The sequence below is a fragment of the Falco rusticolus genome, chromosome 9, assembly GCF_015220075.1.
Source record: "Falco rusticolus isolate bFalRus1 chromosome 9, bFalRus1.pri, whole genome shotgun sequence".
Taxonomy (NCBI): domain Eukaryota; kingdom Metazoa; phylum Chordata; class Aves; order Falconiformes; family Falconidae; genus Falco; species Falco rusticolus.
The window spans coordinates 13,469,774-13,489,085 of NC_051195.1; the positions used below are offsets into that span (position 1 = coordinate 13,469,774).

A 19,312-nucleotide genomic window follows, 5' to 3' on the forward strand; every position below is an offset into this window, starting at 1 on the left:
TGTGATTATTCACCCTTCTTTTCTTATTCATTTTCTTATTCAATTCTTATTCAAAAGAAGACAAGTTCTTCTCGTGCATTTATAACGCTTGTTACCATAGTCTTTTCTATAACTGTTGTTCATAAATTAACCAGACAAAACTGTGTGTTGTCCACATGGGAATAAGCAACAGAAACATCACTGTTGGGAGTTATTTTTTTAATAGGAGCTTGAACGGGTATGGGACTACACCTGTATTCAATAGGCTAAATTCAACACAGATACACCCAACATAGCAACCATACTGACCTGTATAAGAATACATGCTGATTTCTACAAGAATCAGAGCAGATTTTGGCTTTCTATCTCCTATCTGTGCCATGAACACTTCAAATAAATCTAAGAGACAGAGATAAAACACTTATATCCCTTAGTCACAAGTTTCATAGGACACCCTTGGGAATGCAAAGACTTTTAACTTATATCAACATACTTCTGAAGAGTGAGGCTCAAGTTGTGGCTGGCTGACTTGATCTTGTTCTGGGCCTCTAAGTGGGTCATGCTGTCAGTGTTGACTCCATCAATGGCTACCACAAGGTCCCCTTGGTTCATCTGTGACTGCGCTGCCTTGCTGCCAGGGGTAATCTGTGTGGGAAAATAAAAAAGAGTCATATCAGGATCAGTCATTCTGTGTACAAAGCACTTATAGAGAACTTGCCCAGAATTATAATGAGGAACAGATACAGCAATAAATACAGTAATAGATACAACACTAGCTGTATCTATTATTGTATGGGCGGAACAACAAAACGTATGGAAATTAAACAAACTGAAAGTTAATTTGCATTTCTGCAAAGGTCCAGGACAACATCTACGTGTTATTACTACAATTTTGAGAGGTTAAGCTCAATGTAGTTGTTCTTTTACCAATATTATCTCCTCCTCAAGGGGATAATTATCACTATTTATATTGGAGTAGCATATAGGGATATTACTCAGAAGTGGAAAGCTAATGAACCACTCTCTATGGTTTTATTGTATTTTTCCTCATAAAAGCCATTTTTTCCCAAATTCATTCATTATATTGAATGGACAGAAAACGAATGTGTGTGAGGGGCCTTACACATGCTTTGCTTCTTTTACAGTGAGCTTTATAGAAAATCATTCTACTTAACCTTACTCACATACAACTACAGCTCCATTACCAAATCAGATCACTACATACCCGAAATGACCTCAACCACCTGTTAGACCTGATGCTCCAAAGACAGATACTTTTAGAAATAAGAAGGCACAGTGTTTCAACTACAAACCCAACTACTGAGGCAACAGTTCATAAATTCTGCTCATTCCCTGTGGCATCACATTTTGTTAGCTCCAGATGCCTTGTGGACTGCATCTTCTCTGATAGGATGGTATCCTGACCTCAGTTTTACACAGCCCTCTCAGCTTGCATCTGGATTACGTTGATACAGTACAGCTACTTATGAAACTTGCCTCCATTGAGGTGCTCCAACTAGAACAGAAAAGCCTTCACATACCATCAGTCAGGCAAATTTTAGTGAGCACATCAGAGTTCTCATCTGCTTTCAGCAGTCGGTACTTAAAAGATATGGACATAAGCTATAGGTCTTTGCTCTTATTTTTAGCTGTCCACTTCCTTACCTTCCTCACTTCTAAGAAAACCCAAGGATAATCTAAAATACTACAACAAAGGTTGCAGTCAGGCTCTGTTCCTTCAGCACAGTGAACACAAAAGAAAAATGTGTCTGGTTATAAGCCAAAATTTCCCTGTGAATTCAGCCAGGCTTAAAGGGTGAAGCTGAATTCCCAAGGAAACCAAAACACAAATCCAAACACCAAACACTTTTTCTCATCACGTGTGAAGTGAAATTCCTTAACCTGCCTTCCCTAATATGACCTCAACACACTTAAAAATATGTACATACTCAAAAAAGTTCTTCCAAAGCAATTCCCTAGTCTGCTTGTTTGTACTCTTCCACCGGCAAAGACAAAGAAGAAAAAAAAGGAAAAAAAAAAAAACCCCAAACCCTTTCTTAACACCCTATTAAAAGTGCTCAGTATTGAGGCTGGCAGTCTAATTGACAGTATAGTCTGACAAATGGGCGTTGTCAGTTTCCTAGAACACAAGCTATAGTATCAAAGTGCTAGAACACAGCACCCTGCATACTCTTGACACTACAAAAATAGAGATGACTTTGGAATTAGGCACTGTAAAAAACATCCCAGAACTGATCTGACTGCAAGAGACAGCTTTCTATACCTTTTCATTAGAGATAAAAGCTAGAAGAGCTCTCTCTGTGTTTTCTGAGTGAAGATACAAAGTTCTCATGCAAAGTAAGCTGGCTGATAATAACAGCGCCGTTCCCTGATGTATTTTTCTGGTGTTGAGGAATTGAGGGGTGGGGGAAATACTTTGTAGTAGTTTCAATGACATGGAGTTTTATTCTGCAGTTTAATACATTCATACTGCAAAGATTCATACTGCAAAGAGTTCTCCTAACCTGTTATACAAACATTGGCTTCTACGCATTTTGCGAAATGTGCATTGTGAGAAATAAACAGAATCCAGAAGCCTACAAAGAATACAGATTATTTGCATAGACACATGTACCTAAATAGTTACTGAAAGGCCCTTCCCTGCTCAGTTCCCCAAATACATCAAAAAACAGAATCTGCAATAAAAGAGGAGGTCAGGAAAAGGCAAAACGTGAACAGATAAATCAGTATGACTTGAATTCATCAAGCAGGACACTTCAGTCTTTCTCAGTTTATCTTTTTCCTCCATTACATAAACCGTTTGCCAGTCAGGTAGACACCAAGGCTTGAGCCTACTTGATAATGATTTTTTTAATAAATACTCTTCACACATCACTTTTCTAAGACACCACTTTTTACCTCCTCATTAAACATTCAAGTTCTTGCCACAAAATGTTAACTGAGTGATGCTGATAGTTCTAAATGCTGGGAACTCCCCCTTTTTCTCATAAAGAACAGACTAGTTTTTGAATATCAACCCAGTTACTGAAAGTCAAATGTTTGCCCTAATTTGGGAATTCTTACTTAACACATAGATCTCTCCTTCCACTCCCCAGTGATGCTTCAAACAAAACAGGCCCAGAGAAGCTGAGCTTCCACAGAAAGGATAAAGAAGTCTAAAACTGAGACTATTTTAATATAGCTGTAACATACTGACTTCCCTCCCAGCTTCTCTGATTTCTGCTTTTTGCAGCCCCAAATTTACGTGTGATATCTCAAAATAAAGATAGCGCAGTTAACTACAACTGTCTGAGAATTAGAGTCAAATTTAGAGGGAGGGGATGGTTATGACTAGTGACCTGATTTCACTCACTCTAGTGGGATATTTTTCTCCTAACACTTTTAGAAGACACTACCTAAGAAAAAGATATATTTGTCAGAAGAATCTATCAAAAAAAAAAAAAACCAAACAAAAAAATTCCTGGGTAACTTCAAATTTGTCATTTATATGAATTTCTAACTATGGCCATTTTAACTCCCTTTCTGAGTCAAATTGCTGCAGGAGAACCACACTGTGAAAGATAAGAAAACAGTCTGAATCATGGCTTACCAGCCAACGTTCCTTTATTTGAAAAGTAAATTAAAGGGGTTTGTGGGCATCTCTTCAGCTAAGTGTAACAATAACAAAGTATGGGCTGGATTCCTTCATGCAGCTCTACCTTTCCAATTCCTGTTTCAGGGGCCAGCGCTCCACTGATGTCACTTCACCTCTAAAGATCAGCTTATCCTAGCTTCATGGACAGTAAGACTCACAAATAGAAAAGATTAATCTCGTTCATTGCATCTGTAATTCAGAACCATACTAAGCATCAGGAAAGAATTCTTTCCCCAGTCCTCCTACTGGCTAAAAGCATACAATATAGATTATTTGGTTCTGTACAGCTTTATATAGAAAGCATTATTAAAGTCTGGAAGTATAAAACATTCACATCAAAGTACAACATTATACCTATTTTAGTTAGAAGCTAACAAGCTTCTCTGTGAGACTTTCAAGCGAACCCACAGCATGCATTTACAGCAGACATTGAAAACAGCCAGTAATTGTTGGGGACAAAATACCAGCATACAGATGGAGATACAGGGCAGCCGGATCTGAAGTGTCAAGGCACAGTCAAGACTATCTTGTTCCCATTTTTGAAGATCCAGCAGAAAGGAATGGAATGCAAAGTGTTTATCTGTACTTTCCTTTGAGAATTCATTTCTGATCTACTAAAAATTTACTAAATACAATCACAGAGAAGATCTCACCGTATTTTTGTGAAATCTTTTTTCTATTAATCTATTTTTTTATTTCATCTATTTTTTATTCAAAAAGGGCGTTTATTTTTTTTTTCAATTAAGGGTGAATGTTAGTTAACTCTTGGAATTAGACTGCAAATCCAGATCTGTCTACATAGTAAGTTCTAGTTTGCCCTCATCTCAGCCTCTCCTGTTTACAGAAGTAACAAAATTAGAGGAATATAGTACTGTCGAGGCCAAATATGTATTTTTTGATTTAACCACCAATGGTTTTTTTTCTTAAAAGATCTCTGGGAAAGGCCTAGACAGAACTGTTTCAGAAAACCTCCGTAATGGTCCTAACGCACTTGGTCTGGATTACAACATAACTTTCAGATTCTAGGTATTGCAAATGCCTTTATTTATGGCTACAGTGAGATGTTCACCAGAGATTCAAGCTATAGCTATTTCTGTCAATTGATTCACACAATCCAAGACAGGGTACCACTGACATATCTAATTTTGATAGTAGTTCTTTAGCATCTCAAGCCCAAGCACAGACTTCATCTTGAAAAGCCAAGCATATTTCACCTCTCTCAGGAAAGCAGAGGAACACGTGCTGCTTCAGAGATGTGAGTTTTCAGCCCTCACAATTTTCCTACAGGGCAGACATCTGACTTCCAATATCCCCAGCTTAAAGCAAGTGGGCAGGCTGGAAGTATCACATGTTGCTTTCAGTGCACTACAGAGAATTCTTACTACGCTCTGTTGTGAGCAGATCGGTGTACTGGGTGAATATATAGTACAACAGTGACAGCTGTGCTCTAAAAAATAAGTCTGCACCGGGTTCCAAGTAAATACTATTTAGCAGGAGCTCTGGGAGGCAGCGTACAAAGTGCAGCTGCTACACCACCTTGAGACCAGCACGTGTTTCCATCCAAGCCCCCTCAGCTACACTCCAAAGGGGGAAGAGAGAGGGACCAGGCAGCATTTGAGTGCTTGAGTGTTAAAATACTAATGAGAATGCTTGCATAAACAGATGGATGGACACAGCTTTCCTGCCCCAATGAGCTCCTAATTTACAAGGCAGGCAAAAATACATGGGGGGACCTACACAACTGAGAAGGTATTAGTATGGTAGCCTGCAGCATTAGCCAGCGCCCCTTGTTTTTCCAGGACTCGAGCTATGCCTGACCCCAACCCCAAAATCAACAAGTTAAACTTTCCACTTTTCATTTAAGAATCAAGTATTCACTAGCCCTAGAAATATACTAAAGCACTTGGAAAGAACACCCTCTCCTCTTCAGGATCTCTGGAACAGAAGAAAATGGTAACACAGAATGTTGCTTTCCATAGTCAGAAAGGCTAGAAACCAGAGACGGGACATAAGCTGTCAGCTACCAGAGGCTATAATACACTCTTACAAGAAAAGGCAGACAGATCCTTGGATCACTAGAAAATATGTTTCCTTTGTGGGGAAAACGGCATTTAAATCTCCTGTTACATTTTGGCAAGTGGGGTTTTGTATAGATGCTTTGTACTAACTTTCACCAGCTTTCCAAGTACCGGGGCTCACAGTGCCTGCGAGGGGCAGCGAAACTTCCCTGTTTTACATAGAGGAGCATGACCTACTGAAAGGAGGAGAGACATGCCTTGGAATCTCACTGCAGAACAGTTACACCAAACTGGCAAATACCCACATGAATCTAAGTAGTTATCTCTGGACTAGAGACTTCAGTTCCTCTCCCATTGTGAGCAAGTTAATTGAGGAAATTTATATTATTGTTTCCTAAATGAGTCACTTTCCATCCCTGTCCCCACAATAAATGTGTAACAGCTCCAAAGGGAAAATCATGGGTTTTCTTAGAAAATAAAGACAATTCTGCACAAGACAAAAACAGCAAAGAAAAGAAATAAAACCCACTGGGATAAGTGATCAGGCAGAAATTCACCATTTCAGTTGACACATTGCCAGAAGGCATAAAACAGGAACAAAGAAAGAAACAGCCTAGCTAACCTACACCACAGAGCAAACACCCTGCCCTCTTTGATGGTGGCTTTTATACCTCTCAGTGTCAGATGGGGGAGCTGAACAAGACCAATTACATATAAAACCAGACAACTATAGAAAACTGGAAATGAAAGTCCTTGCACACATGACTATCCAAACCTAAAGAAAATTCCCTCTTTGCAGCTGCCATTTTCCTGAAGAATATGTCTCATTGTTTTCAGTTTACTACCAGGCTTTTCTTTTTTTTTTTTTTTTTTTTCCCTTTCTGATTTTTTGTTTTAAATGAGGCAACAGAACCTGCCTTATAAGAACACTGGTGGCATTTGCAAAATATGCCACTGACACCTTGAAGAGCTTCCATTTATATTAAACAGAGCTGAGCTGGCAAGCTGCAGAGACACTCTGAAGTGGCCTCTCAGGCTATGCTTCATCTGTAGTTAGGAAGGGAGATTACAATACACGTGAGAACACCCAAAATAGCTTTAGTCTACCTCTCTTGGGTACCAGGAGCCACGATGCCACAGCAGCACAGAGATTTTGTGGGATTGCCTGTCAAGCACGCACAATTCAGGACACTGTGTGCTGAGATCTGCACTGCAAGAGCAGAAGGACTATTAGCACTTGCGTTAACTGACTTACCTCCATCTCAGGTATGCCAGACCACATTAGAATGGTACCACCACAGTTAACACCACAAACTTTCCTTTTACTTAATAATCTTACAAGGCTGCTGTTCACACACAATATATAGGCTTTTCAAGGAAGGAGACAGACAGCTGGCCCTTCTTGCCAAGCTAAATAACCCAGGTGATGGAAGTAAACCAAATGTAAAAGGCTTCCAGCTGGGAAATGAAAGAAAGCATGTAGGCAATGCTTAGGGGGTTGCCCTAGGTAAGGCTTTGGGGGATTTTCAGAAAGTAAGTGTAAATGCTCCTGCCCATGGTTAGAAGGAAAGTCATTCTGTTTCCTGCCTCAACTCCACCTTATCTGATGGAAAAAATTGTTGTTTTTTTTTTTAAATGGAAATATTTTGGAGTTTGCAGCTTAGCCCCTTAGAAGCATGTGTCCTCTATGTACACCAACTATACAGATGACAGTAAAAATGTGTATGTGTGTTTTCAATAGGATGTGTTGGCATAGCTAGAAGACTGCAGCTCTGTAAATCTTATATGGTATGATTAATAGTAATCTTCCTTCCCCCAGTCTTCATCTAAATATAGCTGTTAGATCTATTCAGTCCATTCTCAGTTAGCATCAGCCAAGATAAGAGTGTGCTATGTAACTTGCACAAATGAGACGGAAGCAGAGAGATGAGACATATAATAATAAGTGTTGATTGTTTCATTACGACAGTTTTTAAGGAGCAAGTGAGTAAGTTTTTCTTTGGTATCAAAAAGTTTAACAACTTTATACAAATCAAAACTGAGAATATAACCGAGGTACTGATCCTTAGTATTGTGGCAGCCCCGTGTGTGTGAGCAGTTCAGTCGGCTTCCACAGAACTCCCTGCCAGTTACACTCAGCTTCTAAGTGCTTGCAGGATCAGAACTGCCAAGTTTCATCAAACATTCCCCTTCCTCTTCCCTACTTCTCTTTTTCAAATTTTAATTCATTGTAAGGCATATTTCTTTGTGTTTCAAGTAGACAGATCCCAGTTATCAATATGGCCTTTCATATTTTCACAGCTATTGGCTTCTTGAATTCTACATTTTGCGCAGTTTTTTGACCTCCTCATACAAACACCATTTGTCTTGCCTCCCCCTACAAGCATTAGCAATAAACTGAGGGGTTTATGTCTTTTTCTATTGGCCACTACGGTAAGATTTTCTTTTTTTTTCAGCTTCATTCTACTTAATGCATTTCATCGTATGTAACTAAGAACATAATGTTTTATAACTTTGAAAGGGTTTTGATTGGTTCAGCAACAATAAGGCCTGACTAAAAGGGCATTTGAGACAATACTGAGTTTTAGTTTGGTGGTTAGTGGCCTACAGCCACTCTGATATTAAGCAACTTAAAATAGCTTTGACTTTGAGTAAGTCCTGAGGTTCCAGCACAGATCTGACCGATGTATAAGTGGCTTTTCTGCTCCTGTGTGTTTGTAAATTAGAGTACTTATTACATTGACGCAGGCTTACATTTACTGTTCTTTAAATGTGAATTTGTTTATTGAGTTGTTTTTTTTTTTTTTCTGGCCACCAGAATACCAGGGGAGTAATTCTTCCTCTGATCACTAAAACACGAGCTGCCAGTTTGACAGAGCAAATAGCAGTCCTGTCTGTAAACCAGAAGTACATAGTATTCGACTCCATGCTTTGCCGACAGATGCTAGAATAGTGCAGTACACACAGAAAGGCATCTGTATGACAGAAGAGGAAATATAGCCCATGTTTACAGTGACAGATGTTGAATCAGAACTAAATTTGCAGGCACTGCACTCTGTATCATGCCATTACTTTTGCATCTCAGGGTTTAAGAGGCCATATTGCCCAATGCGAATCTGTTGCAATTGGATGGCCCAGCATCAACCATCCACCATATAGCATCAATGACTCGTTGAATGCTCTCCTTATTCATGAGAATAACTGTTTTGTACCTATAGTATGCATTCATGCTCTGAGAGAATAAACAAAAGCACTCCAGCCAGTGAAAAATTCCTTTCAAGATCCAAGTGAATAAGAAAAAACAGAAGCAAAGTTCCCCTGAGAAAGTGCAATGCAAATTTCTTCTGTAGTATGCTGTATCATGTTTAGTGCATAACATGACGTCCTGCCACCAGGATCCTTGGAAATTTAAAGGTGTATCAAGTAAAATACAATCTTGACACATTTAACAGGTATGTAAGCTGCTGGATGTTTCAGGAAGCAAGGCATGTTGTAGAGACTGAGGATGTTTCTCTTACCTGTTAAAATGTAATAGCTTAAGCTTTGCTTTCCTGGCTTTTCAATTACACAGAGATGCCACTTCCCCTGTGAAGCCACAGGAACCACATTTGTTTAACAGGAAATAATTTGAACATAATGGTATAATCTCAAATCTAAAAGGGAAAACTTGTTATGTTGAAGACCGTGAAGACTGAGAAAATAATAATTAAAAGCAACACAATCTGAATTTTAAAAAAGTAAGCATCTTGTTTTACTGCTGCTTTATCTTGACTGAGGAGGGACATGGCTATTGCTGAGGACAAGAACTGAACTTTATTTATAGTGTGATGATGCCAAGGCTGGTTTTGGCTGTTTTAACCCATTAAAGTAGTGCATACAGCAATCTTCAAAAATTTCCTACTTAAAGCTTGCAGAGTGTGATAAAACCCCCTAGACTTTATTTAACAAAGCACAAGCCAGGGGCATATATGGTTTTGTCTAAGGTAAAAGCATCCCTCTAAGTTAATTTTACATCCATCAGCTTTATAATCCTCTTTGGCATTAATGTAGCTGAGTACCTGCCCACGCATCTCACAGTGGCTTCAGGGCACATAGCAATATTAAGCTGAAAAGTTTTCAGAATGTGGGTTTTTTGTCTTTTTTCCATATACTAGAGTATTTTCCATAACTCTACAATAACCATTTTTACGTGACTTTAGAATGGCTTCTTGTTTACAGACAAAATAAAATAATAGAAATGAAATGTTTTAACATACTGGTACTGTCTTCAGCTAAAGGCTATTTCAGACTTAAAGTAATAATAAAAAAATAAGCAAATGAGTAAGATGGAAAAAAGTATCATTTCTTGAGAAAGATACAGTCATTTTTGTTCAATCACTAATGCAACATGGGTAGATTTGCTGACCACAACAGTTTACCTATTTGACTTCTCTCCCCTACGGACCATCAAGCTTGTGATGAAACAGGAGGCCAAGTAAACCCTGACAGAGTGGCTCCTACACTAACCTAGGGCTCACAGGTTTGTTTAATTTCTGGTCACAAAGAAGTCAGATCAGCTGGGTGTGCAATACACAAAGCTGACCTGGACTGAGAGTCTTTCCTCACAGAGTACTGCTTCATCAGCTCCCCTTTCCAACCTGCACCATTTCCAAGGGAGAATCTGAAGTAAAAATTTTGTATGAAACGTTACAGAAAAGAAATATATTGTGTTCTGAAAATTTACAGAAATTCCTCATCAAACATCAATATTCATTATGAGCCAACGTGTCCTGAAAGGTACAACCAAAAAATACTACTAAATTAAGAAAATGCAACATCAAGAAGGAAGCATTGACGTAAGTTTTTAACAAGAATGTCCCATAAATTTGGGAAGCCATAAGCTAATTTAGAAGTAGAGTATTTAGAAAGACTTTTTAAGAAATGAATGACCTTAGGTAGTTAATATTAACTTGCATGTGGTGAATGGCTCTTCATTTAAACTGACCTGTGTTTGAAGATCCAAACAATGCCGCTCACCTTCATCATACCATGTCTTCTATTTTTATGCCCAAGTTTTGGGCTGAAATTTGACTCAAAAATTCCCCTTTGCTACAAGGAAAGCTGTTCTTGGGGAGTTTCCATTCCAGATAAAGGCAGGAGTCTTGATCTCACGATTCCTAACTGAGCAGAGTGCGTAGCTCAAGCAGCTTCAATTATCTTTGGATAAGCTACTGGGTTTGTTGGGTTTTTTTTTTTGCAGAGGGAAAACTATTTATTCGAACTCCCAGTCCTCTAGAGTTCTCTAAAATAGCAAAGCGTGTTTACCTGACCATGCCACTCAGCAGCATATTCCCAATACTCACTGTTAAGAAAAACAGAACTACCTCCACAACAGGAAAACCAGAAACTCTTTGACATTCACAGAAGACCTTATTTAGTTATTGTTGTGACAAGGATGACATTTAGACCCCTTGCCAGCAGTAATAGCAGGTGTACTACCTACTTTGTCAACATTCATCCACCAGTCTTTTAGGTGCCCAGAGAAGCACTCTCTTATGGACAAGCTGATCTGTTGTTGCTGATGACAGGTTTTGAATTCCCAGAGGAGTTACCCAGCACGTGTGTGTGGAGGGGGATTTCAACGTGCAAAGACTATGACCAGTAAGTAACTGGCACTTGAAAGAAGGTATTAAGGCAGGAAGAGAAGCCTGATCAGTATTTCCTATCCCGCTGACATACTACTGTGGACAGCTTTTCAGCTGCTCAGCTGCTCACCCTGGTGATCAACAGGTGAAGTCAGAGAGCTTTCAGTTTGCATCAGGAATGCCAAGTAAGATGTATCTCATCTTAATAAATTCTTTAACTTTCTTTTGCACTACATTCCAGAGGGTCTAATGAAAAATCTCCCTTGTTTTAATTACAGATAGCAAAGCAGGCAACCATCAACTGTGAATCAACACTTTGTCTAATCTTTCATTCCTTCCTTAATAACTGCAGATATTTTTCTCAGAAACACTGGAAGCAAAGATGGTAATGAGCTACACACCTAGCCAGAATAAGTCTCAAAATTCTGCATCTCCAGCCTGCGTATTTGCCTGTGATGCTGATATTACTCATTAGTGATACTTTTACCTGCAAACCTGGGGAGCAATGTTTCTGCCAATTCCTTTTTGGGTACTCTGCTTCTCTCCTGTTTTCTCTCACCTAGATTTGGTATTCATCACTTGCTGATGTAAGCAGCACCAAACTAAGGCAGGATTATTCTTCCAGAGTACACAGGTTTTAATAGAGTGTTTAAAGGTAGGGTCTTGAAGCATGCTGTCTACATATAATCCTCCAACTTTCACTCCTCTGTACATTCCTATTCCTTTCAGGTAGTTAATTATACTTGGGAAGGAAAGTAACAGTTAATCATAAAGATTTCTACCAGTTTGGCAGCATGATCAGTGGTTTAGGAGCTTAGGGTAGATTTAAAAAAATGGCTTACACGTTTGTATCTAATAAACATGCGTAGGTAACAAAGATTAGGTCATAAACTATATGTGAAAATCATTACTACCCTGCTTGGTGTATTTACCTAGGCTTTATCTAGGTGAATGTGGTTCTGATTCTTAGTTTAAGATACGAATTCATCCTTGATTCAGGCTACAGCTCCTTATGGATCATCAAGCTCTGTAATTTACACATATCTTGGGTGTAACAGAATTATTCTGCAGGGTGCTTCACTTCCATTTCACAGCTGTACTTCTGCCTTTCATTCCTTCCTTAATAACTGCAGATATTTTTCTCAGAAACACTGGAAGCAAAGATTGTAATGAGCTACACACCTAGCCAGAATAAGTCTCAAAATTCTGCATCTCCAGATCAGGAATTTTCCTCTCGTGGTCCAGGGTAAATACACTAATTATGATAATCTGATTGCATATTTTGTTAGGGGATAAATGTTCACAGGACATCTATTTAAGTCCACGGAAGGAATGCAATGAACTTCAGAATTTGGCTTAACAGTGTTTTCCTTGGCTGTGTTAAACACTATAACTTCTGCAGTGGAGCATGTCAAAATAATTGGTTTGGAAGAGGCAGCAGGAAAATTTGTCGTTTGACCAAGAAAGAATTTCAGAAAGTCTAAGGTGGTCTGCCTTTCTGTGCCCAGTTTGTCTTTTTTTCTTCATCTGGCACCAAATGAATTGCTAAACAATGAATTGTGTAGATGACAAAATATGGCAGTTACTTTAATAGGGATTCCTGCTGCTAGTAAAACCATTGTTTGCCTGATACAAATGAGGAATGAAGGGGAACATGCAGAAAATGTTAACCCTCCACTTTGATCTCAAATGAGGACTTAGCTAAACTGCAGGACAATGAGCATCATCGCTCTATTTTGTCATCAAGCAAGCATCTGAGTGGCTAAATTAAAGGGCCATTTTGGACTGCATAAAGCAAACATCTTTAAAGATTTATGTATTCCCCACTACCAACATGCAAGCCTCAGATCCAGACAGAATCATGACTGATGGAATTACGGAAGTTCTCTGTTCTAGGCACAGTTATATTTACAGTAATATTTTTCAAAGCTGTACACCCACATGCAAACGAAATCTATAGGCATTCTGGAGTTGTAATATGCTGTCAGAGTCTGATCCTGGCCAAGTTTCTCTAAACACTCTTAAATCAGGAGATTACTTAGTGGATGACCGGCTCCCACCCTCCCTAGTTTTTATTTTTTATCTGTTTTCTTTTTTGATATCCTTCCTTCTCTCACAGCATCTTCTTCAATAACATTGCTTAGTCTCATGAATCATGTTTGCAGAGAAAATATTTAAAAACTGTCAGTGGTGGAACTTTGATGTGCTCCACATCAAGACTATGCCAACTGCAATGGCAGCAGAAAACATTTCTCAAAGCGAATATGCACCTATTTAACAACAGGCGGCTTTTACTTCAGACACCAAGAAGCGGAAATAAATGAAAATTAAGAATGCTTGGATGATTATTGGGCAGCTGCAGAGATTCCTGGGGCAGACAGAAGAGCCAAATGGAGCTGTATTAGTAATCTCTCTTTATCCTAGGATGGGTCTTCTATTTATAGATTTATACAGCTCTTTATGAGACTGTAAGGTTACATATGTGTATGATATGGGAGCAACATATACATTTTACATGTAACTGCCTAATAAAGTCCAAAGATGCTCCCAAACTTTTACTAGACCTATTTTAAATAGTACCAGAGATTATGTCCATCTGGTTCTCTCGGTGAGAGGCATTTTCTTCTGAATGGCTTTTTCCTCTGCCTTTCTGTATAATTCCCGGGACTGAAAGAAATTCACCCTCTACCTTCTGCTTCCATTTCCTGTATATCTCCTGCACAAGATCCTCAGGGAAGAGCTCCTTCACAATTCCAGATCATACCAATGAGTCTTCTGGATCATACCCAGTCCAGCATACATTCAAGTAAAAGTAATTTCTATTCCACACAGTGACATTAACCTTCTATTTTATATCTAGAAAGCAACAATTTCATAATTATACTATTCTTCAACAGCTACCCAAAGTCAGAACTAGAAAAATACTCTTATTATTCAGGTTTAACGTTGTGTCACTACTGGAAATAGCATTTTACCAGCAAAATTTTGTTACCAAATTGGAGAGACTTCTGAGGCTGCAAAGGGGAATATTAAGCATAAGCAGTAGCCGATATTAAAGCTATATGTGTCAGCCACAGAGAAAGTGTATAATCTATCTGTCTTCTCTGATGAGGAGACACACCAGAAATTGGCGGAAATTCTCTGGTTTTAAACAGTGAGGCATTGACATGTCTCTTTCACTTAACGGGGAAGAGACATAGCTTAACAGGGTCCAGACCTTCCCTGGCCCAGTTATTCAGGGCAATAAAAGTATTGGAAATAATGAATCAACACATTTTACACAGTGAAAAACAAGACATCAAACAGTATTTTGGGCAAATGGTACAGAAGATTGGTATAAAGAAATCATCCAGGTATTAAAAAAAGTTCCTCATAAAAATACAAATAGAGGAAAGAAGCTGAGACCTAAGAAAAAAAAACTTGTTTTACAAGATTCTGGCTACGTCAGAGAAGAACAAGACTGTCTTCACTCTCCGCTTCAAAACACCTAACATCATCTCATCTAACTCTGCTGCTCTGTGTGAATACCACAGACAAACAGAACTGACATGAAAGCACGGATTTCAAGCTCTGTGCTACTCTGCCCTGTAGTCTAGGCAATAATTCTAGCTTCTGCTGCAGCCTCTGTGAAGAGACTGGCAGCGATAATGCAGAGGTAAAAGCTCTGCAGACAATAAAGTATCGGTCATGTCTCTTTGGAGGCCCCTTATCCTTTTTTATCATGCATGACCCTGTAAGAATGTGCAATGCGATAGTCCAGGGGGAAAAAGCACTAGGCTGTCAAGCTGAGCTTTTGCTGGCTGCAACTCAGATATGACACAAAGTCATGCCCATCTTATGTAAAGACTGATAAGAAGGCTGTGTGCTGTTTATGCTGTGTAAGTGTGTAATTAGAAAGTCTTGTGCTTGTATTAGTAGGTACACTGATAATCAGCCCTCAAAAGGAAAGAAAAAAAAACCACCACCAATCAACAACCCAGAATGGAGAACTGAAAGTCTGAATATCAAAAGTGGTTAAATCCTTTTAAAGAAGGAAGGGCAAAGAACAGATCTGCTTTAAGACTAACAGCTTTTGAAACAGCACGATTACAAGTACCTTCCCCAAGTAAGGTGTGAAACAAGCCATTGCGAAAGTGAGCCTGATGCAGGAAATGAGCTCTCTTGTGTGTATTCCTCCTGTGACCCCAGTTTGTTTGCTTGGAGGACCAGAAGACTTCTTTCTCTTGGGATTTTATTATTCTATCCTGTCTGTCAACACATTAGAAGTAAAACTTTAGCGCAGCAAAAATATTATGGTCCTAATTCCCCATTACTTAGCACAAAGTTACTCTCTTCAGCACAAATACAAGTATTTCAGTTCCCCTCTTTGCCGCTTTGTAGCAAATGACTGCATAGCTGCCTAGCAATGGTAAATCAGAGTTCGCATTTTCACCTCTGGCAAAATATCAATGATTTCTTCTCAACAAACATTTGGAAAACATACCTTTAATTTACAATAGGGTTCTAAAAGCTCTTCTATTCCATGTACAGTTTTATGTTAACGTTTGTTGGTTTTATGAGTATGGAAGTAAAACTAAGGATTACAGGCAGCCTGGTGCTCATGTCCCCACTTGCTTCTGTTCTGAAGAGCAACCTCCCTGCTCTTCTTATCAAAAGTAACAACTTTTAAGTCCATCTCACCTTTACATCTGAAGGCCCCTCTCCAATGACGATGGCTAGGGTGGCAGCAAACTCGCTTCACAAGAGAGCAGGGCAGGACTCACACATAACTTGCCATCTTGCAAAGTCAATGTGTAACACGCCTTCCTCCCTGTACCAGCCCTTTGCCACTCCAGTACGTGAACACTCAAAGCACAAAATCTTTGCTATCTTTTGAATGATTTATAAGCCTAAATCAGAGAAATTAAAGTTTGAAGATGCCTGTGTTGGTAGAATGCTGACAACAAGCCCATGTTAGTGGCAGAAAGTCAGGAGAATAGTCCACAGGACCAAAAAGATCCATCTACATTTATCTGTAGTTCAATTAAGCAACTCCTTGTCATGACAAACCTATGAAGCATGGAGAAGCATTAAAAAAAAAAAAAGTATAATGGATTTAGAAGAGATTGGATTTCAGACTTGCACACATCTCAGTGGGAAGAAAGGATAAGTACAGAAACTTCTACAGTAAACATGAGTTAATACTAAGAAAGTAACTTCCCCCCCCCCCCCCCTTAAAACATCTTTTGTTTCCCTTTCTAGTTTTATGTAATAGATATAACAATCAACTGGGAAATGTCATCCATGTGCAGACAGCACACACTCTCAAATCCAGTCATAATATTAATATGCCAAAGAGGCTGAGGGATCTGTATGCTTTTGCATAAGCTACAGACAAAGTATTTGCCAGTCCCATAGCACATGTATTTCCATAGTGGATAGTAATATTATTATACAACATTTTGTTAACCTATCATTTGAACTATGTTGGTATTAGTAAAGGAAAAAAAAAGGTTTAATCTATTTTTGTTATAAACTTGTAATTCAACCTATGATAATATTTTCAGTATTTAGTAATACAGACTGCTGTTTCCAAAGCCTGACTTAAGAGTATGCAGTGCAATGGTGCTTACTAATACATTGACTGTCTTAGGTATTTTTTTAAAAATGGAGTTTATTTGTAACAGAAATTGTTTTGCCTTGTTAAAAATGAAAGTACTCCTATTCTATATGAGGCCTGTAGTTACACACATGGCACTGTTTCATGAAGGGCACTAATGCAAATTATTACAAGTACTAAAAGCCAATTAAGTCTCCCATATGAGTTATGATAAATGATTATTTTAGGGCAAAGCTATAAATTTTCCAAAGGGTCTTTATCACAGCTATGTTGACAGGACTTTAAGTATGGTGGTATGCTTAGTACTACCCTGAAGTAGCTGAAGTATGTGCCGCAGCAGGTGCCACAAGTAGAACATAGATTTGCTTTGACATTAGAACATAGGGTATAGAGTGAGTGCAGGATTGTCTGATGGATTTAAAAACAGCATATGTTGTGAACGATTTGGAAAAGCAGAGCCTTCGGGGTATAGCATTAGAGTCAAAGGTAAATGAATTTGAAGAAATCCTGCCTCATCACGGCAACTGTTGTTTGTACTTCATGATCGTAAGGGTATCTGTCATTAAACATTTTGCCACCTCAAAGAGAAAAGCTCACTGAAGTGTAATCTCTTGGTGAAAGTAAGACCAAAGTATTAAAACATGTTGTTTGAGCATTAAGGCATACATTTCTGCCTCAGAACTACAAAAATCGTATTTGCAAATATTTTACAAAATATAAAATATTTTACACTTCCTTCACATTCTTGATAATGCCCTCTTTGTAAAAACTTAATCTGGAATGTTGTACCAACTCCCAGTGCCATAGGATGTTGGTAATCAATATACTCCTAGTCCTTGAGGCACACAGTGGCATAGAAGATCACAGCTTTTACCCATCAAAGGATCTTTCTGCATCTATGACTTCACATATCCCCAACCTAGACTGACCATTTCACACTAACAAAGTAGGAGATGAAAAGCCCCTCCTCGTTAGCCATAGCTATACCTCCCTGCTGACACACGTACACTTCTTGCAGCCATAAGCACGCATACACTCCTCCACTTCTCACAGTGATTTGGAAACAGTCGGTATGGTCTGATCTGTGTAGTTTTTCGTATAAGAAATTTTTCACAGCTTCTAGTATTTTTGGCCTTTGCAATGTCATTCTACAAAGATGTTGATTATTCCTTTCCTAATACCTGAGCAATGGTACAACAGCGTCTAGTTTTAATTTTCACAAACAGCTACTGACTTTTCTTGATCCATCTGAAAAATCAATTTTTTGCTTTGTATATGAATTAAGGTCACATATGACTTGGAAAAATGAAGTGAAATATTTAAACAGTCGGCTTGATAATCAGTTTTATAGACGAGGTATGCCAAAACTGTAGCTAAAATTAAAGATCTGTGAAAAATAATGGAATCATCCCAAATGCCACTAGGATAGTAACCTAAGCAGTGTCTAAGTGTCCTAGATTAACCATAAAATAAATACATAACCAGAAAACCTCAACCTCATCTCTGATTAAAAAACGATGAGCTAGATTCCCAGGTATTAGAAAAAATACCACATTCTATGGAGTTCGCTCTCCTTAATGGAGTTGTGTTGGTTTATACCAGCTAAAAGTGTCACCCTCATCTTAGCAGGTGTACCATCTCTCTTACAGAAGGAATTTTAACTTTATGTTAAATATTTTTTCCAACCTCCTTTTATATACAAGTGATTGAGAACAGCAGTATTACCCTTCAACTCATAAGGCTCTCTTGACAAATACATTTCCCCTGTAACTTCATAGAACTAGTGGAATTATACCAGGAATAAATCTGTTCCAGTATCTTCAGTTACTCTATTTGGAAACCAGTCATTTGCCTGACCTTCAGTGCAATGCTAAAAACAGAGTTTGTCTGTCATCAAGAGCCAGTGAGATTTCAGATAAAACAGAAGTCGTGGCTCCTGCAATGAAATTCCAAGAGTGTCCATCAAAGGCTTGCCAACAATAGCATCTCACTCGGTCAATACTTTCATACTTTGATAAAACTGAGGGGGGGACAAAAAAAAAAAAAAAAAAAAAAAAGGAGGAGATTTTACATTTGGAATTGGGCATGTCACAGAGACTTAGTACTCTGTTTGAAATATGCAAAAGAAAAAGAATTCTTTAATTATATTCTACCTAAACTTTTATGACTTGAATAGCTTTGGTTCTTTAAAAGCCAAATAATTTCTCACACTATTGAGAATTTACTTTTTTTTTTTGGTTGGCTAGTTGGTTGGGGTTTGTTTTAATTCCTACTGAGGAACATTCCTTCTTGCTACCAAACCAGAAAATATTTAAAATAAAATACAGATCAACACAAAATAAATCACCTTTGTTCTAAACCCCAGTGCCAATATCGTGAGCAAGCACTGAAGTAGAAGCAGGACTATTTATTCTCCAAGCTTCCATCTTCCTTGTTT

General features: G+C 38.5%; 1 protein-coding gene across 13 annotated transcripts in view; it reads right to left on the reverse strand.

Moving 5' to 3' along the window:
• Positions 1-19,312, reverse strand: part of LDB3 (LIM domain binding 3) — a 127,892-nt gene that overhangs the window by 87,166 nt on the left and 21,414 nt on the right. For all 13 annotated transcript variants that reach the window (XM_037400933.1, XM_037400937.1, XM_037400928.1 and 10 more), the window contains exon 3: positions 473-624. In XM_037400933.1, the coding sequence (XP_037256830.1) occupies positions 473-624 (152 nt within the window). The remainder of the gene's footprint in view (positions 1-472; positions 625-19,312) is intronic.